General features: G+C 42.8%; 1 protein-coding gene across 2 annotated transcripts in view; it reads right to left on the bottom strand.

Annotated features, from left to right (window-relative positions):
* The window catches only part of LOC140346542 (transducin-like enhancer protein 1), a 51,315-nt gene extending 47,612 nt beyond the window's left edge, over positions 1-3,703 (bottom strand). For both annotated transcript variants that reach the window (XM_072432662.1, XM_072432663.1), the window contains exons 1-2: positions 3,411-3,703; positions 2,216-2,316 (exon numbers count right to left, since the gene is read on the bottom strand). In XM_072432662.1, the coding sequence (XP_072288763.1) occupies positions 2,216-2,316; positions 3,411-3,434 (125 nt within the window). In that variant the 5' untranslated portion in view covers positions 3,435-3,703. The remainder of the gene's footprint in view (positions 1-2,215; positions 2,317-3,410) is intronic.
* Between the last annotated feature and the right edge of the window lie 19,698 nt (positions 3,704-23,401).

Genomic DNA, 23,401 nt, shown 5'->3' with positions numbered 1-23,401 from the left:
TCCATTTTGACAATAGCTCAATACTCTCAAAAGGCTTTTTTTTTTTTTAAACAATAGACTAATTTTCAACACAAAATAACTTTCTTTAGGTTACCATGTGGTCCTAAAAATATTCTAAAACGGTTTAGAAAAGGTCACATTTTGCCCACATTGTGATGCATTTCCTTGAGTATTTGATCTTGGATACTTTTGATAACTCTACTTTACACCCGTCCAGCCTAACCGCAGCAGAAGCAGGTTTTACACAGCCACACTGGACATTTTGTTGTATCGAATCACCCAAAAACGTACAACGATTGCGTTTTACAAAATGCGGCCGCTCAAACCGCGACTCGAGCGTCGTTAATCCTGCCGCAACAACGCCAAGTGCAACGGAGGTCAGTGACGTCTCCTTAACTTCACTAAACTGTATCCTGCAGTTGCTCTAACCCGTCCAATCCCCCACTGTAAACACATGGGACGTTTCACCTGTTGCTGCTCGAGTTCGCAACACACACACACGACCCTTACTGTATACACCACTGCAAGCTTTGTCCCACACACAGGGGAAAATAAGAGTGATTTATGGAAGACTGGGCCCACACGCCGCCCTCCCTCCCTCCGTCTCCTTCCCCCTCTTCTCAACCATCCATCCAGACCGACCTACCGCAGAGTCCGACCGCCGCGTGGGTCCGCTCCATGTGTGTCGGGGGTTAGACCAGAGGCTGAGGCTTGGGCCGTGTTCATTATGGCGAGGGAACGGCTGTGGTCGGGGTGAGGTTTTAATGTTAAACGAGAGACGACAATGAGAAGGTCGTAAAAGGCGAGGGCGCGCGCGTGTGTGTGTTTGGGTGAACTCGTGGTATTCGCCGGGCAGGTACGGGCCACGTGGAGGGTTTGAAACTGGCCCGGATCCAAGGCTAAACTAGGACCCAAGCGGGACGTGAACGAGCGACACGGACTGATTCACAGAGAGCCTACAGCAGGTCCAAACTGGGACTAAACCAGGTCTAAACTGGGACTAAACCAGGTCTAAACTGGGACTAAACCAGGTCGAAAGGTCTAAACTGGGACAAAACCAGGTCTAAACTAGGACCAAAGCAGGTCTAAACTGGGACTAAACCTGGTCTAAACTGGGACTAACCCTGGTCTAAACTGGGACTAACCCTGGTCTAAACTGGGACTAACCCTGGTCTAAACTGGGACTAACCCTGGTCTAAACTAGGACCAAAGCAAGTCTACACTAGGACTAAACCAGGTCTAAACTAGGACCAAAGCAGGTCTAAACTGGGACTAAACCTGGTCTAAACTGGGACTAACCCTGGTCTAAACTGGGACTAACCCTGGTCTAAACTAGGACCAAAGCAAGTCTAGACTAGGACTAAACCAGGTCTAAACTAGGAGCGAAGCAGGACGTGAACAAGCGACACGGACTGATTCAGAGAGAGCCTATACCAGGTCTAAACTGGGAGTAAACTGGGACTAAAGCAGGTCTAAACTGGGACTAAACTAGGTCTAAACTGGGACCAAACAAGTTGAAGTTGTCAACTAGTCAGCAATGTGACTTGAAGATTCTTTTTAAATATAAAGCCAGATTATGCCAAATGGAGATAGTCAACATATATAATACAGGATAGTCAACAAAACTGGACTTAACCAGGCCTCAAATTGGATCCGACCCGAAAAAGCATAATAAATAATATATAATAATAATAATAAATAAATCAGGCCCGACTCAACATAAAATGAAGAGTATTCGACAGCAAACCCTGTGGTGTTGTTGGCTGTACAATGACGCAATCGCACACCGCTTTGGTATCTTTGGGCTAAACAGACCTTGCCTCCGGCGCATTTGTGAGAGCGAGAAAACAAATGGAGGAAAGCCCGAGACCTTCGTGAGAGACGTTCACATTTTCAAGTCAAAACTAAAAACATTTGAATGAACTAGTAGCGGACCGGTAATCTAGGACGACGCCAGGACGGAAGACGTGAAACGGGCGGAACAAGGTCTGAACACTGGAGAAAGTATAATGGATGACAAACAAATCATGTTTTACTGCCATTTGGGGTCTTATTGCGCGTAAAACGAGCCACCTCTGCAGTCTGGACCTTAACAAACACGACAGCCGTTTAATTGCACGCCGCGAACAGCAAACGGAACAGAAAACACAAGTCTAATCACAGTCAGATCGAACGTTACGCAAAAAAAAACATAATATCGGCCCCCGTTGCCCACCTGTGGTACTGCGCCTGTAGGAACTGGAACTCCTCCTTGATGCGGTCCAGCGACTCGGGGATGGTGAACTTGAAGGGCTGCCCCGGGGCCTGGTGGGGCGTCTAGCACACACAGACACACACAAAACACGGTTATAAAAATAATAGTTCCTCGCCGTGAGTCACTCGACGTGCATCTGGTGCGCCTCGAGCTCCGGGCCCCGACACCGGGCCATGTCGACAACCTCTAATTATTGCAGACGTTAACATTTTATGAAGCTCGGATGGTGGGGCCCGGAAAGACTAGGCTAATAATCATGTGTCAACACCAGGATGTAAACATGTAGTACAGATATTTAAAAAAGGGAAATAACAGGTCTCAAGTGAAGCCTTTCAGTCGGAAGTGGTCATTTTCGCTGTGGGTTTAATAATAAAGACGGTCGTTGGGAGTCAAAATCATTAATAGCGGGGCCTTTATCCACGTACACGTTAAGAAAATAGTGTTTAGGACGTAGCATTTGACGTAGCGTGCCGCCTGTTGGTCACCTTTACGTACAAACAAACGGAACGCAACTGGTTCTGTCATTTGGACATGGAACGCGACGTAAAACAGTCTTTACATTACTGTGTTTAAGGCGACGCGAATATGAAACTGCTTATTAGAGAAATATTTTTTGGCTAGCGTCTTATTTGCCTGTGTTGCTGCGTATTATTAGCACATTGTAGCGGTTCGTAAAGAAATACATTCTAAATTTTGGGATAGAGGCAAAAGTGAAGTGAAACATAATGTGATTAAACTAGAAACCGAATAATATTAATCATGAAAAATCGAGGTGTTTTGGGGAAATGAAAACCACTCAGGAACATGGGTGATAGTATGTACGGTCATTAGCAACTGGGTTTTAAGTTGCTTTTAACACAAATTATACTTTTTTGTGATGCTCGAATACATTCGCCCCGCGAATTCAAAACGGTAGCTTCTTTCTTGTTACGAAACAATTTGCATTCACTCTGATAAGATCGCGGTTAATCACTGAGCACGTGTTGTACTTCATTTTGCATCCAGTTACCGCGCAATTTTGACCATTCTCACAAACAGCGTCAAAAATGGACCGCAAACATGAGGGCGGTGGGCAAATTCCGGCCCGCGAGCCTTGTGTTGGACACGTGGGGTCGTTGTTGTTTTTTTGGGGAGGGGGGTTTGTAAAGAGTCTTACCGGGTGGCGCCCCTGGGGGAACATGGTTATTATCCGGTTTCCTTTACGGTGGAAAGAAGCAAAAACGGTGTACAAAAAAGGGGAGTACGGGACGCTCAAGAAGAGGAGGACCACCACCGGGAAGTATCCATCCGCCGCTCCGCAATATCCCTCGTTAATTTCAAGCCAAACTGACCGCCCCGGTGCTCCGTTCCGAGTTTAACGAGCGATTAACGTGAATTGTGAACCCCCCCCCTCCGCTCCGGCGGCCGTAAATCAACCGGAAAAACACGGGAAACGGCTCATTAGCTCGGGGCGAGGAGGAGGAGGAGAAGAAGAAGAAGAGGAGGTGGATAAACACGACGAGCCAGGTGAGGAGTGAAAAGGCGTTTTTTTGGTTTGCGTACAATCCCGATATATTCCCCAGAGAAGATGCGCGAGCCGACGGCCACAAAGTGCTCTTCCCAAACGAGTTAATTGCGCTGAAGAGTCCCCACTTGACCGGGACACCGCGACCGTCGAGGCGTCCGAGCGTCCACACACAAAACAAAAAGCGAGCGCGTGTTTAGTTCCCGGTTGAGTTTTGAAAAATCTTCTTCCGCGTCGGAAAAATGTGTCGCGAAACTTGCTTGAAAACAACTCCGTTCGTTCGTTCTTTCTCTCTCGCGCGCGGCGGCTACGTTGCTCCCCGTAGCTTCGCGTTACCTCAATGGCAACTTTCTCACGCGGTTTCACGCTCTCGGGCTAACCGACGCGCCGGGCCCGCCCCCTAAGTTGCGCCGGGCCAATGGGGATGCGGGTTCCACGTGGGTCCGTCAGCGTTTGGCCAATGAGCGCGGCGGAAAGTGCCCAGAGCCGGTTGACCTCGTTGAGCTACGCGGAGGCGGGCCAATCAGAGCGCAGCGGGGCTAAATCCTTGGCGTTTCGCTGCTGTGGGCGTGGTTAAAGGGGGGGAAGGCGTCTGGTGCGCGTGAGCGTGATGCTTATTTTGATCATAATGGTGAGTTTAATCGTGAAACTGTGTTATAAAGTGTACTTGGAGTTGTGGTTGTGTTTCAGTAAGAGGCAGTGGTTAAGGAACAGTCATTTGGGTCATGCAACGTTATGTTATTTACATGTAGTAGCAATAGTTTTGTGCTTATTTTGATCATAATGGTGAGTTTAATCGTGAAACTGGGTTATAAAGTGTACTTGGAGTTGTGGTTGAGTTTCAGTAAGTGGCAGTGGTGAAGGTTAGGTTAAGGAACAGTCATTTGGGTCATGCAAAGTTATGTTATTTACATTTAGTATCAATAGTTTTGTGCTTATTTCAACAATGGATGTGATATAAACTGTTAGACTGGGCGACACACCGACTTACAGTTAGTTCTGTTTCATAACAGGGCTTTGGTTATAAAACGTTGTCGTTTGAGGGTGTTGCAATTATAGCTTTTCTTATTTAGGCAACGAAATAAATACGCTGTGGGTTTAATTGTCTGGGTTGCAAAGTCACCTAATGTTATAATGCTTTCAGATAAAGGCTATAGTAGTTGGTCATCTAAGGTCATCTGGGTTAAAAGAGGCTATTTTACTTCAAAACACAGCAACACTTGGTTATGGTTAATGACCTACAGATGAGTGTTTTCACAATAAACACGTGCGAGGCTATACGAGTTATCAGAACATATACATTGGACATGAGTTATTATGATTTCCATTCTGATACTGAAGATAAGAGACACATTATTCTCTCATAATGTAGCATATAATAGTTATCATAGTCAATAGCCTACAATCAATCTTTATTTCAGACTCACCTTATTCTGTCCCACCCACTTTTTTGGGTAAAATAACAAACAAGTCAACAATGCATTGATTCCCTGGGCCAGAAAACAGCTTTTTAGTCTGTGTAGAGCCTATTTTCTCTATTTCTATGTTCACTAATACAACCGGAAGTAGGATTACGTGGCATTGCATTGCTCAGGTGGGCTTCTGGAATAAAGTGAATACACTACAACGTATTTAAACCCAGACAGAAGACAAACAACAAACAATAGGCCATTCATATTCCACAGGCTGTTCCGTACAAGCATCCACTTCCTGCAGCACCTCCAGAGTTCAAAGGTGCACATGACACTGCTCTGCTCAAGCATGAATGAAATATTCATCATTTCATTTTCATCAATTCGCTTCATAAATTAATTTACAACGTTTCGGATCGCATCCCTACACCGATCACCCACGGGCCTATAATAATGATGATGCAAACTGAAATAGACTCTAATTTCTTCTTCTTCCTCTTCCTCTTCCTCTTCCTCTTCCTCTTCTTCTTCTTCTTCTTCTTCTTCTTCTTCTTCTTCTTCTCTTTCTCAACAAAACACTGGAGTAGTCAAAGTCCCGCCCCCGGAACGAAATGCCTGGGAGTCCCGTCCACAGTAGCTGCCACTCCGGAGGCGCGTGGGGCGGGCTCTGCGGTGGGTGAAAGGCAAGTCGCAGCTGTCAATCAAAGTAACGTGGGGCTCAGCAGGAAAGAGGAGGAGGAGGAAGAGGAGGAGGAGGAGGAGGCGCGTGCACGGACAGACAGGAGCGCGCGCGCCCGGATGAATCACCGGCTCTCTCTCTCGCGCGCGCGCGCACACAAACACGCGCGCACGCTGCAGACAAGAGTACAAATACATGGCTTTCGTGGTAGCTGCTGTGAAGCTTCCTAACAAGTGTCAGGGCAAATCAACTCAAATGTCTCTTCTTCCCTCCTTCCTGTCTTCATGGGATGTTCTGGACCCACACTCTGCACACGGGTTTAATAATAAGACCGCTTAATGTAAAATCATAAAGGAAAGTAACTACAAATGACCTAATCTTGCTGTAATGGAGTAGATTATTTTTTTTAATCTGTACGTGTGGAGTATAATTTAGCCTCGTTAGTCTTACATTTTAAATTATGTCTACAGTTTGAGTCCCGAATGTCCTAAATTGCAACTTAAATCAGCCATTAAAGCCTAATTAATTTGTTTTTGTATTCAAATATTGATCTAAAATGTGATTACTTTTACCGACACATTTGAAGTGGCCTACTCTCTTTCCACCACTGTGCAAAATATGGACTAATATTTTCACATTGTGGCTGTAATACAATCTCTTGTTTTGCTTTTTCCAAAACCCACAACCACTTAAAGTCTGAATGGGAAATCAAAATACAGGCCCAGTGCCAGTGTAAGCAAGTGGTGTTTCAGCATTATATCACGTGAAGAGGTCAAGGACATATTATGCAGGCTTGTCGTGGCATATTTACATTTCTTTGTTCTCTTTGTAATATGTAAATTCGACCCTACGGCTCTATAGTGATTTTGGATTACCATATTCAATTGCATGCATGGTAAAACAATGTCCCAAAGCCCACTTTGTAAAACCGTAACATTATAGAGTTGTCAAGTATCTAATACTGTTTGTTTTTATCATCGTGGTATCAAAGCTGACATTGAGTATCATATCCTCTTATCAAAATTAAACGACTCACACTTTACTTTGGTGATATGGAGCAACAGAAGACACTGAATAATATTATAAACTATGCTGAAAAGGCATGCGTGAAATAAGGTGTTATGAGAAACTGACTTAAACACTAAATGGACAGAACAACAGTGCAAAACGAGCAGTGTAGATGGTCAAAAATGAACGTATTGATTGCGAATTGGACGGATCCACCTCCCAGTGCAACTCGCTGTGTGAAAAGGCCTGTGTCATGATTAGTGGGGGTTGAATGAGTGGCTGTTTTTTTTCAAAGTGGGTCATAAACCAGGCTTAGGGTGTGCCCCTCTTATCCCGTCTAAGCGCCATTCACTTCACATGGAAAGCCCCTCCGCCCCACGCTGACCTGTGATTGGTTTAGAGGGCTCAACCCCTGACCCCGTGCCCTTCGACCGCCGCGGGGGTTGATCCAGTCCTTATGAGAGACTCCTGACTGTGACCAGGCCTGACCCTTTCCCATGGGCACACATAGGCTAAACATACACAGGTGTTTGGCCCACGGTGCGTGATGGACGGTTAGCGACGCTGCCACGTGCACGCGCAATGATGGACGGTTAGCAACGCTGCGACGTGCACGCGCAATGATGGATGGTTTGTGACTGTAATCTCATCTCATCAGATTAAGTTAGTTTTGTTAAAATATTTTGCGTTATTATTGTTCATGCTTCTCTGAGACCAATGTGTGCTAGTGTTTAATAGTCCAAAAACCAGGAAGTGAGCTGTTAGCATGCTAGCTGTTGTTTCCTTTACAGTGAATGCAAAACTTACTTTGGCCTGTGAATGTTAGTGAAAAGTACTTGTATATTAATTGGGGTGAATAATCAGGAGGCTTGAAATGTTTAAGTAAGTGAGGAATAACTTTGGACCTCCTGTTAAAAAAAAAAAAAACATTTCTAAGACAAATCAGGTGCAGTGCCTTATTTTTTGTCTTTATTATGTCAACTTTTGCATTTAATTATTTGATTTAGCAGAGGAGAAAGTGCACAGCCCTGTGGAGTGCCTGTAAAAAAAATGCCTCGGACACTCGAACGCTCGGCATAGGAACTCCACAGGGCTCTGCACTTTCCCCTGTAATCTTCTCCCTGTACACCATATGCTGCACCTTCAGCCAGGACTTTATCAGGCTCATAAAAATGACATAATTGGCTAACGTTAGGGCCAATATTACATTCTCATTACAGTGCATTGTGATATACTTTTTTATACCTGCAAAATATAGAAAATGTCTTGCTATATTTATCATATTCAGAAAGTTTCACGGGCGCTGCCATTAATCGTGTCATTTGTTTCTGGTTGTGTGTTTTTGCTCCACATATACAATCTTCAATCAGATTTTAGTCATGGTCTACCTCAATTACAATAATAATGTAGTTCTCAAATGTATTTTTTGTCACACATTGCGATTATGTTGGCAGTTTACGGTGCATATTTTTACACACGTCGAGGAGCCTTAACAGTTATTGAAACAAACTGCACAAACTGAGTATAACATGCATTTCACAGTCTAACAGGCGATGAGAGCCCATGCAGAGCAGGCGTTGCCATTTACTGATTGCTTCCATTCATCCATTTTGTCATTAACTATGAAACCCCGTGTGGACATTTATAGATCAGCAAAGAAATTACTTAAATGCACCCGACGGGCCAAGCTTATTTGGTGAAAACAATACGCAAAACTATAAAACAAGAAGATGAATCTGTTTGTTTCGACTTCCTGTGGAAATAAACAATAACTGCAATATCGTGTATCTTGTTCCCCACATTGTGTGCTCTAATCCAGTCCTTGTCTATAGGAAGGAACAGCTTGACCCTCGACAAAGCTCCCGTCATGTTTATAATGGTTCACTTTCCAGTTACACTTAAGCTATTTAAACAGAAATAAAATGAGCGACCATTTCATCAACAGATTAATTCCTGATTGAATGGACTGAAGTTCCCTGTGGAAGCCTCTCCTAATGCCAAGTTGGCAGGACATGTTGTTAACTGAGTCAGAGCAATACGATTAAGTTTATAGGGTTAGTCAGGGCTTCACAGTAGAACCATTAGGAACAAAGGCCATCTGAGCGCTTTAAGGAGAACTGGAGACTTTATCTGGGTAACACAGGTGAAAGTCGCCAAACATTGGGCTCAAGCAAGAGTACAGTTACTTCTCATTTAGGAGTGCAGTAGTGCTTCAAAGAACAAGAGTATGTGAGTACATTTCTACTCAAGAGAACTACAAAAATATGCTTTATAATTTGTAGTGTGGAAAGTAAAATAAAATAAAATAAATACAATGAATACAATGAATACAATAAATACAATAAAATAACATAAATAACATAAAGATAAGATAAGATATTCCTTTATTGTAATATAAAAATAACATTAAAAAAAATAAAAAACATAACATAACAACATAATATACATAAAATAACATAAATAAAATAACATAACATAAATAAAATAGATTAAATATCATAAATAACAAAGAAATAAAATAAAATAAAAGATAACAAATGATGTCTTATTGATAGAGCTTTAACCATGTTGGTCCAATTATACATATACATAACATGGGGGATATTTGGGTGACCACCTCCAAAAAGTAGAACAAATTTGACCATTTGGTGGGACGCATGAAGGTTGGGCTCCACAAGTTGGACCTTTTTACTTACTGAAACTTATTGAGACGACTGCAGCTTTTTATTCCAACCAAAAGATTTTACGTTTTTGGAGATCCAGATGATATTTGCAGTAATCCATCAGAAATGTGTCAAAAAATGGTAAATGTATCTTATATAAAACGAAAGGAAAGTCAAATCAATCTCAAACTTGCAGAAATATTTGTACTTTTTTGAAAGATTACACTGCAAGGTTCTCATGTTTTTGTTTTTATGAACTCTTTTTTTCCCTTTGCTATTTGAAAGTTTTATTACCAGAGGTGGGAAGAGTAGCCAAAATACATAAGAGTGTAATGTTACTTTAAATAATATTACTCAAGAAGAAGTTAAAAAAGTGACTGAAATAATTGCTCAAGAGAAACGAATACTTTATAAGAGAGTTTAGACGTAAAATGCAGTTAAAATATGATTTGAGTTCAAGTAATTGGACAAGCAAAACGTAAAAAAACTGAATGGATTATAGTAATTCCAAAGAATAAACACAAAAATAAGTCATAAGTAAATAATTGGTGTCAGAAAACTCCTGAATAAATTTTCTTCCCAAAGTTACTCCAGTATTGCGCCGAAAACCACCCACCTCTGTTTATTATTGACGATACACTTGATAGTGAAAGCAAAGTGGTTGAAGTGCCTCGCCCAAATACCCATGAACACAACAACAGTTTGCAATGGTTTTAGCGGCCCGCATCAAAAACCTCCAACCTTTTGACTAGTGGGCGAACTTCTCCACCTAGTTTCCCACTGCTGCTTTGATAACCAAATGTGGACACTCACCAGGCAAATCCACAATCGCACATGAGCTCAGTGGCCGCCTGATTTCCTTAACAAATCCACCACCTCCTCTCTCCTCCCCCGCTCTCCTCCCGCTCTCACCCGCTCATTTGTTTAGCGTGGAAAAGCACACAATTAGCCCTTGCTTTGGATGAGGGCACCAGAAACCTGCCACATAAAGCCTCATTTGGTTTGCAAATAGGCCCATTTCTTTCTGATTTTAGTGGCTTAAAACAAATGGGCCGGTGTTTTGTTTAGAAATGGGGGGGAGGGAGGGGGAGGCGAGGAGGGGGTGTGATGTGTGAAGTGTCTATTTTAGGTGCTCCGGGTCATCTGGGCTGGAGTGTGCGCGGGGAAGAGGCTCTCAGATAATGACTGAACAAGCGGCTTTGTGAAGGATGACAAATGGAGTGATCCCACTCACAGGAGCCGGAGTGTGAGAGGAGAGGTGCGTGTCTGTCGGGGAAGAGAGCGCGCCCATCTGTCATAAAAAAAGTCAATACACAGATGCTATCGACGCTAAAACTTTGCTTTCTGAACAGGTGTCAGTGTTGGAAAAAAGAAGATATTTCCAGGGGTTTTTCGGTTGCTTGATAATTGTCTGTTGTCAGGTCACAATGCATATAAATAAATACACATAATGGTCTTCCTTCTGGGACGGGGACCATGGTAAAGACGAAAAGCAGAACAAGAATAACGACTGAAGTCTGCAAAGGGGAAAACCACGTTAGGGATTGGGATGAAGCCAAAGCAATAGAAACATGCACATCGAACACTAAACTGAGACGAGGGGGCGCTCACGCTCCCTCATACTTGGGATACTGTTTGAAAAAGAGTCCTCATAGAAACAGTCGTAGAAGTAATCGAAACAGTTCCATTGACTTCCTGTTCCGACCTGCAGGACGGAGGAGCCCCGCCCCCCTTTACTTTGACATTTCCATCGTGACAAGCCGCAGTTACGAACTCCACATGTATCACTTTGTGTCTTAATTGTTCAAATGATCACACGTAAGCACAGGGATGTGGGTGGGGATAGGGGGTAGGGGGGAAGGTACTCCAGCCTCAGATACAGGATCACTCAACATGCACGACGCCATAAAAACACAACTTTGAGTAAACTGATGCGGAGGAAACGCTGTAGTAAAAAGGTCTAAAGCTCATTCAAGTTGATTTTGCATAATGTCCCCTTTAAAAGATATATTCCTTCACGACTAGACCAAACGTATCGTCCCAACAGATGAGACTTTAACTCGTTGCCGTGAACTCGCTGTTTGCCGACATCAAGCACTTACAGTATGAACGAGTGTATTTAGCCAGTACGTGAGAGAGTCAGCGAGTGCCTCCGGAGTCGGGAGTTACAGTGTGTCAACAGTGGGTACTTTACATGAGGGATTAGGCCCGGGCGCCTTTTGTTTGCTTTGGACTCCTGAGTGTTTTTTTTAATGAGAAACCAACAAAGTCATTTGAATTACATCTGCCCCACTTGTCGGCGTTTCCTCTGCGATCAGGTGGAGGCGCTTGCCGTGCGAAGAATTTGCCACGACCGCATTGGCAAGGGTTTACGTAAGAGGACAACATGGCAACGGCAACAGGTCCAAAAAGGAGCTGTAATGGAATCGTGATTACATTTGTGAGTTCAAAGATTGAGTTCTCACGGCGCAGATTTTAAACGTGTCCAGGAGCGTTCACGTTTGAGAGTATCCCATGCACTTCAGGACATGTTTGTAGAGATCCTGGCCAGTGGAGTGTCCCAAGGATCAGTTCTTGGACCAGTTTTGTTTTCATGATATTTGTTTCCTCGGGGATAAGTTTCTAAGAAAAACATGTCTCTCAACATTTATTATTTGCCTCTCAATACAAAAACGTACTCTGTTCAAACACTTCACAAATGCCTCCCTGAAGTAAAACCCTGAATGTCACTGAAGGTCACTTTTTAAACATGAATGACAAAAATGTTTAGAGATGATCTTGATTTAAAAAATGTTATTAATGAGTTTTTATCATATCATTGCTGATGTTGTTGGGGAAAAAATCTTGGGGTCTTTCTTAATAATAACTGTAAACTTGACAAACTGATGACTTATGTGCAAAGTACTCGCACCCGAACCGAACGGAAAAAGTAGCTCACGCACTGATAACGTCTCGCCTCGACTATTGTAATCCATTGTACTTTGTGTACTTTGTCCTTGACCCATCCTCAGTTTGCAGACTACGGTTGAAAACGCGGCTGCACGCCTGCTCGCTGGACACTTTGAAACATGTTAAATAGCCCACGTGGTTGTCTTAAGTTTCAAAACATTCACTGCCTTTGAAACCTTTGATTGGACCACGCCCGCATCAATAATAGTACCATAATAATTGCAACGTTCACGATTAGATTCTAATTCAATGTATAATGTGCCATCTTCAATGCAGCTCTAAACATACAGGGAATATTCTTTCATACATGTCAATAAAGTTCTTAAATTTTCCATTTGTAATACATAATATATCTACATTTGTTTGATAAGATTACAGAGAAAGCAGGTTCTTGAACAGGAATAGCCTACATATAGGGTAAGGCACAACAAACTTGAAATGCATTTATCATAACCAAAATCATGTTTGCCTTTCCGTGCACAGACCCCAGAGGCTCAGTGTTAGCATATGGGATTAAGCTGTTTGTACTGAGCAAACCAGCAGTGCTAACAGGAGACATTCCCAGGAGCTTAGGCTCATCAAAACAAAGGTTGTGTTCTAAGAGTAAATAACACGTCGCCATTGATTAGGATTAGAATATGCAAATGAGCTGTTGCATCATGAAACAGAGAAACACCACAATACAAAGTCAAGAAATGCTATGCTTTTGCTATGTCTTTTGCTTATAGTGTTTTTAAGGTTGAAGAACACTTTTTAAATGTGTCGTCTGCTGCATTTGACCCGTCCTGCCATGACACTGGGCCTTCTCCAGATCTTGGTCTACACTTGGTCTCCACAAGGCGATGGAGAATTTGACTTATCGTGCATGTTTTGGTTGACGGGGTGAACTCGAGCCCACAGGAAACCCACCAGACACGGGCAGAAATATGCAAACCACGCACAGAAAGGCAATGTCTCTCTGTGGTTTCAAAACATCAGAAACGAAAATACATCATTTCTGTACATACTGTGCATTTATCTATTTTGTCAACACTTTATTTCATCATAGTTTATATTTGACTATATTAAAGGCTCATCGAAACAATGCCGAATGCAAAATTTTGTACAAGTTTCAAAATGCGGCCCTCGGTGAAAAAAAGTTTGGACACCCCTAGTTAAAGTGATGATCGTTGTGTTTTAAAAGAGGGTGCTGTTCAGCTTTAAAATGTGCCAAATGAAACATTAGTATGTGCAGAGCCAGAGGAACACTGCTGGACTCTTCCTCTCTCATTCAGTCTATTCTTTTCATTATGCCACTAAAATTATATGGTGGAATGAGTAGAGCATATTTTATTATTCCATGCAATTTATCTGTTCATATACTCCGGTCCTCTTGACTCTCTCTTACGTTCCGATGAGAGCTCATAATTCAGCGAGCGCACCCGGACATCCATTCCATTTTATCGTCTTGGCTGCACTTCTCTTTCTGTCAGATAATAAAATGTTCGCCTCGTTAAATAGCATTGTTAGATTTGACCATCCCGCTCTCAGACATGTTCCATTTAAACCTCGTTTCTACTGATAGGTCTCATTTCTATCCGTCCACAGCCCCCCACAGAAGTCTGCACATTATCCATAGAAATCTGATTCCAGCATGTAACTGCGGCTCATGATCAAAGGTGGCTCGTAATTAGTTATGTCGAGTAGAATGAACAGTATCTCGTTACTGTTTTTGGTTTTCTTAGATTGCTGTATGTCTAAGGAAAAGACCACCTGAATCAGAACGTTATTGTCTTCATTGGTTTTGGCTCGACGCCCCTGTTCATGCATGTTCGAAATTAAAAAATGAACAAACAAACATTCATTCATTCATGCTTATACCGTATTTTAAGGACTATAAATCGCAATTTTTTTCATAGTTTTGCCCGGGGTGCGACTTATACTCCAGAGCGACTTATATGTGATGTTATTTTCACATTGACAACCACAAGAGGGCGCTCTAGGCTCTAAGCGACGCAGAAGAAGAATCTGCACTTCCTCTTCCTCTGGAGTTTGTGGAGTTGTTTAGAAGTGACACAGAGGAAGAAGAATTCAATGGATTTAGTGATTTGGGGTAAAACTGATGCTTTGCTAAACTTGTTAGCATGTTCTTTATGCTATAGTTATCTGAATAACTGTTCATATGTTACGTTAACATACCAGACACTTACCACAGTTCTGTCTGTGCCTCATGTAGCTGAAGGTGTTAGCGTTAGCATACGTCATGTAGCTGAAGGTGTTAGCGTTAGCATACGTACACCTATTCACCATGTTCTCTAATCTGGTATTATTTTATTCTGTTCTGTACATTTCCCCCAAAAATGCGACTTATACTCAAGTGCAACTTATATATGTTTTTTTCTTCTCTATTATGCATTTTTTGGGCTGGTGCGACTTATACTCCGGTGCGACTTGTAGTCCGAAAAATAGGGTACTCTAGAGCTCCTGCAGTTGTGGTCACGCTATCCCAGCATGCACCACCAAACGTCACACTGGCAGCGATTTTGGCGGAGAAGTCACCGGGAATTCACGCAGAATCGAACCGTGTCGGCCGCGATGATCAAACTTCATCAGAGTTTCGTGGATTCTTTTTGAGCTCTTGGATGTACAAACGATCGAGGGCAGAAAAAAGACATTTTACAGGATTTACGAAGCTCCAGACTGACGAGAGGAGAGGATTTCTGTAACTAAACAGACTTGTGCTGAGTCAACATTTGCACTGCTCTGTTTTTGTTTGTTTTGTTTATTCTGTTACGAGAAGGGCCATTTCCTCTGGAAGGACCTTCTGCCACATGTAGGTCATCTTAAGTATGTCTGCACAATTATGATGTGATGTGCATTTTTAAGCCTGACCATCGATAACGATCGCAGAAGATTCAATTCTACAGCGTTACACGACAGCATTGATGTGTTTCCAGCGGGACGTCCAGATTAGATCTTCTTTCACTCAGAAAGGAATGTGCTTTTCATTTGAATCATGTTATAAGGCTGTAATCGGTTAGACACGGTGGATATGTTAAGCGCAAGAGGCTTTACATTTGCCCAGTTACTTTGGACGGGTTTATGAAGACACCTTTGGGAGAAGCTACAATCCCGACTGCCATTGCCACATCAAATCATCAAAGGGTAAAACTAACCTGTCTCACAGCGGTCTTACTCTGGTCCCTCAAACCGACCATTCTCTCTGAGTTTGTCGCTCCCAAAGTTGGCGTGTCCGTGGGCAAGACACTTCACTCACCTGGAATACGTGTGAATGTGGTGTGAGAGTGATCGGGGGGTGTTGGCCGCAGATTGGCTGTGCTCAGAGTGGGAGTGATACACCATAAAAGATCCTCGCTTGCAGCAGTTCTCCAGTGGGAGGAGAGGACCTTCTGTATCTGCTTGGTTCAGGCATGTCCAAACTACGGCCCGAGGGCCAAATGCGGCCCTCAGACAATTTTTTGTTGGCTTCCTGCTAAGTTGGTCCAAACAACAAGAAGTAGTAGGTTTTACTGTAAAATTGGACAAATTCAAGCATTTTGATGTTATATAAACCTAATATTAATGTTTTAAAGTCTTACTAAAAGTGTGGAGGCATCAAAACTATGTTGAATACAACATTTCATTCGACTGGTTTGACATAGTCGGTTTGTTTGTGGCCCTCTGCTCCGTATAAGTCTCAAAACGCGGCCCCCGGTGAAAAAAGTTTGGACACCCCTGGCTTAGTTGAATCCACGTGGTGACTTTTTCTTGGGGGACAGGCAATGTAGTTTCACAGTTGGAGCAGAAATCATGAGAATATTCCACCCTGAATAGCTCAATTTTTTAGTATATATATTGTTGTTGTTGCTGTTGTTGTTGATGTTGGATTTAAAATGAAGGTTCTCATATTTTTTGTCTCTTCCTCTGGTCAGGACAAGTGCTCCAGACAAAATCCACTTACTGAGATGTTCACCGGAGCGCAGACTTTTGGCATGTGCTTGAAACCGCAGCATGGGCCGGTGGGGAGTTTGTCGACTTCTCGTGTAATTTATGAGCGAGCATTAAACGGCCGCTCAACAGGCAGCCAATCATGTAAACACATCAGAGCTTCAGCCGGCTGTTAAAACACACCAAAGGAACAGCGAGAGAGAGAGAGAGAGAGAGAGAGAGAAAGAGAGAAAGAGAGTGGGACGGAGGGGGGAGAGAGAGAGGAAGGAAAGAGCCCAATGGAAAACACGTGTGTCGACGGAGCGCGCCCGGACGAGGTGGAAGTGGTGCAGTGTGAGGCTGAGGCCTGCTCGTAAAAAACTTGCAAACACGTATAAACTATAAACGTAAACACACGTGGAGGGGGGGAGGAAGGGAGGAATGAGGGGAGAGCGAGAGCGTCAGGTCAAACGGGGGAATCAAAGCCTGCGCTCGCGTCCAGATGCTGCTCGCCGTGTGGGTCTCTCAGATCTCCAGCCACTTCTGAAGATGATCCTCAGCGCGGACCGTTACTGTGTTATTTGTGCTTAAAGTCAGTGTCCAGGAGTGATCCACCGTAGAGAAAGTGTAAAGGTATTACGGACATGTTTGAAAAATTAAGAAAAAAAATAATATCAAAAAGTAATTTTCAATCTGAGGAGCGTTCGGCCATCAAAAAGTCATTTTCAAGCTGAGGATCTGTTTTGGGCCTTGCAGTCCCATTGTAATCTGAAATCTGAATCTGATCTGAGACTCCCTGGCCACTGTTAAGCACCTGATTAGCATTTGATTGACTTGTTTCGCACTTGAGCAAGGAACAAGGACACTACTGTAAAAATGACAACTTAAACCACCATTTCTGCTCAGAGGGATTTTCTTTTTTCACAAGAAATGCCTTCTTCTCATCTCTTTCAAATCATCTCTGCTCCCTGCACCTCACTGTCTTCTAATGAAGTGGTTAAAGTTAATTTTAAACTCATCGCAATAGTCCTCATGTTGCCTAATTCATTCCCAGCTGTCTAAATATTCAACGCAACGAGTTTAAAGGCGCTTTTCCCAATTCTTTGGGGCCTTACTGTCCCGGTAAATCTGACAAACATTAGCATGCTAACGGCGCACTTCCTGCTTCATGGAGAATAAAACACTCTCAGATGCAGAGAGCGCATGTCATCATTTTCAACCAAGTAGATGACTTTACAATATCTGTACTGGGGCAAAAATAAATTCAATTTCTAATAATACAGGCCCTTTAAGGCGACGGTGGACAGCTGATTGTAGTCCAGAATTCGAGTGCCTTCTGTGTTAATGTCTGTCTTTTGTGCAGTAGTGGTTATGTCTCATCACAACCTTCTTCACTGTAATGCAAGGATTAAATAAACTACATCTGTTTTTGTACGGGCATCTGTTGCACGGTTTAAAGTACAAAGTAATGAATGTCCTTCTGTCTAAAAATCCTTTGTACTTCTTCACATGAGGGACAGAAACCCCATTCCCTCTTGGCTCGGTTTTGCTTTTGTCCTGCTTTATGCTCAACATGATTCTATGTAAGATTTTACTCTAAATCTTCCTATTTCAACAATGGGCAGCGGATGTGAAGGGGTCAAGAGGCCGTAACTGTTACCATAGCAACCATACTGTAAACAAGAGCCAAAGCTTGATTAATCCATACAATATTTATACTTTGATCAATGCAAATACAGGAAAACATCGTTATATTCGATCTTTAAAAGAGCCTAACACCAAATAGGCTGATACTGAGGTTCGCTGTGAATAACTACTGTTCTTTTACCTCTCTGAAAACGTGTACCAAATGTAATCTCATTCTTTTGTTCTAAATTGTCCTCCGGTGACTTCTCCTGTGATATTACGAAGAGATTGAGGATTTCGTGTAGCATTAGTGTGCGGCAGACATGTTCTTTGTAGCCGTGATGAGTGCGTTTGATCAGTCCATTCTTTTTGAAGCGCTCTCTGGCACTTTAGCTCCACTCTTTACCAAGGATAAAACAGAAAGTGCAAAGAGAGCCAGAACAGCAGCATGTCTTTTATGTGGAGTGTGGGATGAAAGAACAAGTTCACTCTCCACGGCGGCGGCAGCTGAATCTAAAGAAGTAGAGAAGAAGAGAGTATAGGGCCCATTGTTGTGACGTACACAAACAAGCATCAAACCTGCAAAGAAGCCGTGGTTTTTAACCTCCATCCGATCACGGCCACCATGAAATCTGACCACTGACCTTTGTGATCCAAGACACTCGTTGTGGTAGTTACAATGCAAAGTTCAAGAACAGCAGGAGAGTAGAAATATGCAGTTAGTTAAGATAAAGGACTATTTAAATCGATTAATTGTAAATACAATATTAAAATATACTTCTAAATCTAGGCTAAAAACATTACTGTTCACCTCAGCCTTTATTTGAAATTATAGATAGTTTAATTCACTACTACGGGGTTATTTATTGTATTTTTTATTGTCTTTTGTGAAGCTCTTTGGGCTGCTTGTGGACTTTTTTGGGCTTTTAACATGTTATACTATTGTTCCCTTATCAAAAACATACTTGAAGTTGTATTTAACTTAATGAATGCTCTGATAAATCTGATTTTAAGTCCATAAATCCTCACCAGACTCGTCCTGAGCTTTTCTATCTCAAATCACGTTCATTACAACAGCGTGTTGACATTAGTATGTTGGGCTAAGTGTGCTAGCACAAATCATGATGCGCCTCACAACAGAATACATGATTATAGTTATATATTTACAAAGTTATGAAACGTAAGATACTCAAACAGAGGTACAAGTTTTAAATCCACATCTCACAGTCCTGATCCTCTGCTTTACAGGACTTTGTTCACAATTCAGTTCATAAATATCTTATCAGAATGGGCTTGAGTTGCCAGATCCTACGCCTAAAACCAGGCCAAGTGTTGAAAATGATTCTAACGACAAACAAGTTTATTTCAAACTGTTGGCAGCGCTCCACGTGTCTCTCATTTACCTGATGCACTCCCAGCATTCAAATCATTTTATTCTCTGAGGCCAGAGCGAGTTTTGTCATCACAGTGGCGCTAACAAACATTAGCACGCTAACAAACATGAGCATGCTAACAAACATTAGCACGCTAACAAACATGAGCATGCTAACAAACATGAGCACGCTAACAAACATTAGCACTTTATATGTAGTTAAAGTGCCGTGGTCTCATAATAGATTCCTTTACAACACATCTGGAGCAAAACTAGATTTTACTTTTTATTACATGCAAAAAATTGGGTACAAGCCTTTTCACACAAAACGTGATGAGATTCTTAGTAAAATCCCATTATGATTCAAACACATTTGCTTCATACTTGAGAACACAAATGGTTCATGTGATGTCTATGTTTCTAATGTTTGCTCAACAGCGTTTTCACCACTGCAGATTACAATTTGTCAAAAAGTCAGGTGCTTTCTGTTTGGACAAACACTTCTGCTTGTTATGACTGTGCTCAGTCAAGCATGTCCCTCTGCTCTCTCCATTGACATTGCCTTTTTTGTCCGTGAGTGGTTACATTATATGTCAGGTGCCCTTCCACGTGCGTGCGTGAGTGCGTGCGTGCGTGCGTGCGCCGTGGCTTGTTCATTCAGAGCCTTTGTGTGAAAATAGGAACAAAGATGTCTCCTCGACGCACCAACTCCTGGTTTGTTTAACAGCCATGCAAACAGAGGGAAATACCCACCGCCGACGCTCATAATCGCGGCCTTGTTATGGTCCTGGGAATGCAAATACGCCGCGTTTACATTTCTGCATGTCATCTGTGTAAGGAAGGCGTGAGTACTCGCGAAACCGCCAGCACTAAGACTTTCGACGTTAGAAGCAGCTTAAATCATTTGCAAACAGTTTGGGTGACAATGATCTGTGCACACATCCAAATGCAAATAGAGCGCGGAGCCGGGCCAGTGTGTTTGCGCCGCCCGGGTTTGCACGCGGTGTGGACTGCGAAGACGGCCTGCGTGGAGGGGAAATGGAATGATGGGAATACATGTTTGAGGTTAAAGCAGGCGCGAGAGAATGAACAAACAAACATATTCATTTTCATTTCATTTCACCAGGAAAGTCCCGTCGGGATTCGGCGATTTCCCTTTTTCTACGAAGTCTTGGCCCAGAGGCAGCACGACCCGCAGGCAAGACGTTAAAAAGGGAAATACAGAGAAATGGTTATCATGTGCGGAAATGCCATCCCTTTGGGCAAAGTGATAAAAGCGTGGATTAGATATCTGTCGCCCCCTGCTGACAACGGTGGGGAATGAAGCATGTCGGTCTCTAAAGGTTGCGTCTGTGCGACTATTGGTAACACGGAGCGAACAGATGTCGTTGTGGTTGTTCCCCTCGCCGAAAGCATATGTGAAGTTTCTTTCTTGAAAGGAGATCTGCCACATGCTTGTCTCCATTGGGCTGTTGTTATTGTCGTTTGCCTCGAGCGTTCCACAAGATGACGCTGAACACATTGTTGCGTTGATTCATTCAAGGCGTTTGTGAGAAGAAAACAGATTTAAAACACGCATTGGCCCGAGGAAAGTGACATTGTGCACTTTTTAGTTTCGATAAAACGCTAACGCTAAGGTGTCCATTCATAACTTGACGGTCTTTATGTTACGCCATACCCGGAATCTTATGAATTATTGTGCGGACGGGCAGTTGCGTTGAATCCAAACCCAAGTGTGAATCCTGTTAGCGGCTTAAACGTGGCGAGCGTGTCTCCTCCAGCTGCTCCCGGGCCGATTCCGGAGACGGGCTTAGACGCTGAGACACTCAATCATAATTAAAGCGCAGCTAGCTCCACAGCAGACGCACACGTGAAGATGGAAACGTCCACACGGCGGCAGCGGAGCGACGATCAGCTCCGATATGTTGAACCCGTCGCACACGTCCTGGACTTGTGACTCGTGACTTCACTTAAACGTAGGACTGAAGACTTAGGAGTCGTCTCTGACTTGTAGGCTTTGTAGAGACGTGCAGGTTTACCGTCAATTTAAACTAGTGTCAAAGTTATCTTCATCTGCCATGTCAGAGATTACAATTGCCGATGTACCGTATTCTCCGCACTACAAGGCGCACTTAAAAATTTCTCAAAAACTACAGTGCGCCTTATATATGGATTCATTCTGGTTGTGCTTAGTGACCTTGAAGTGATTTTGTGTGGTACACGTTTTGTTTCGCTCAGTGCGTCTTATAGTCCAGTGCGCCTTATGTATGAAAAATGATCGAAAATAGACCATTCATTGACAGTGCGCCTTATAGTGCGGAATATACGGTAGCTAACGTCAGATAATGTGGACTTATCTGAAGCTAGCTACCGTATTTTCCGTATTTTTCTATTGCTATGCTTGTGTTTGAGCCTGTTTATGGTGATTAATAATGATTCGAAAAGGATAACAATGCACTGTAGCTATTTATTTGATGTATCGCTGTGAACAAATAAAAGTTCATTTGATATTTGTTAATCATAAAAGGAACGAATTGATATCAGAGCAGCGTTTGTCTTCTTTTGGCAGCCGTGCAAATGCAGTGTGTGCGCCGCTTGTCCAATAATAAGGATTGACAATTCATTACTTATCAATAAAGTCAGATCTAATCAGAGTTGGTGCACAGGGGACACAGTGACCGGCTCGTGAAGCTTGAGCATTATCAACTCCAATGATCGATCCAAATGTTTCTGTTACAGTCATTTGAAACCATTCCAAGTACTCCCTGCTACAGTATGTGCTCGGGGACCCCTGGTTGGGAAACATGGATCTAAATTCAAGTAGCAGTTTATTCATCTTCAGGATTAATGATCATAAATGGCTTGAGAGGTCGTCGCACTCATTTGGTGTTGTGTATATTTCATCTTTTTTTCACGTTTTTTTAAAAGTATATACACAAAACGTAATAGAACACAACATGAGGCGCTGGTACAGCTGGCAGCCCGGTGTAAACGCTCTCTCTTCTTTCTCACACTTATTGTGCTTTATCTCCTATATTTTGTAAATATAGTTAGTATATTTTTTCTATTTTACTGTACGATAGGGACACGCGCTGGAATAGTTTTTTTAATTCAACTGTTTTTGACTTTTTTCGGCTGGATTTGAGCGTTTTTCGTTGCGTTCGTTGTGTTGTTGTGACGTGAGCTAGCTCCGGGCGAGCCCACCAGCCTCCGGCCCCGCCCCCCGGCCGGTGCCGTACCGCGTTTCCACAAAGGAGGAACTCATGAAACTGCGGACAACAGTCGTCTTACCCGGAGATCGTCACGTTATCCCGTCACAATACTGACCTAACCTAATACTGATGTGCAATTCTGTCGTATGTGCAATTGCTGTTGGAATTCATGTGCAATTACTGTGAAATTCATGTGCAATCTATGTGCTGTCGTGACACATATTCATGTGCAATTACTGTCGGGATCACATGCAATGGTATTTATTTATTTATTTATTTGTCTATGGGAGTTTTTATTTATTTATAGGAGATCTTCTACTGAAAGTGTTTTTCAGACTTCCTATAAGTGATCTGTTCTTCTGTATCTACCTCTGTATCTACCTGCGTTGCACCAATGAAATTTCCCCATGTGGGACAATAAAGGAATATCTTATCTTATCTTATGACAAGAGAGCGACAAACACAACAAGAACACAAGCAGACATCAAGCAATCGGCAACAGAAAAAGGGGAAAATCACGGCGCATTTGAAGTAAAATAGAAGTCCATTTCAAAATTAAGTCTGAATGTCAGTTTTTCCATTCGTCTGATGTCACTCTCTCAGTCCATTGAGTCCTTGATCGTTGGTGAGGTTTGTGTCATCCATTTTCCTGCCGCCAAAAGTACGTTCCAAATGTATCTGCCTATTGTGTCCATGGCAGGGGTTTTGAGACCCCAAATACATAGTTCTAAAGTTCAGAGAGGTGGCAATCTATTCATTTTTCTTCAATTCTGGCATGTTTGACTCGTCTAGACCGAGAAAAGCTTGGTTTTCAAC

Source organism: Eucyclogobius newberryi, unplaced genomic scaffold (assembly GCF_026437365.1).
Source record: "Eucyclogobius newberryi isolate DKJ021-1_F unplaced genomic scaffold, fEucNew1.0.hap1 SCAF_6, whole genome shotgun sequence".
In the NCBI taxonomy this organism is placed as follows: Eukaryota; Metazoa; Chordata; class Actinopteri; order Gobiiformes; family Gobiidae; genus Eucyclogobius; species Eucyclogobius newberryi.
Note: the sequence above shows the minus strand (reverse complement) of the source record. Positions and strands in the feature narration are given on the sequence as shown.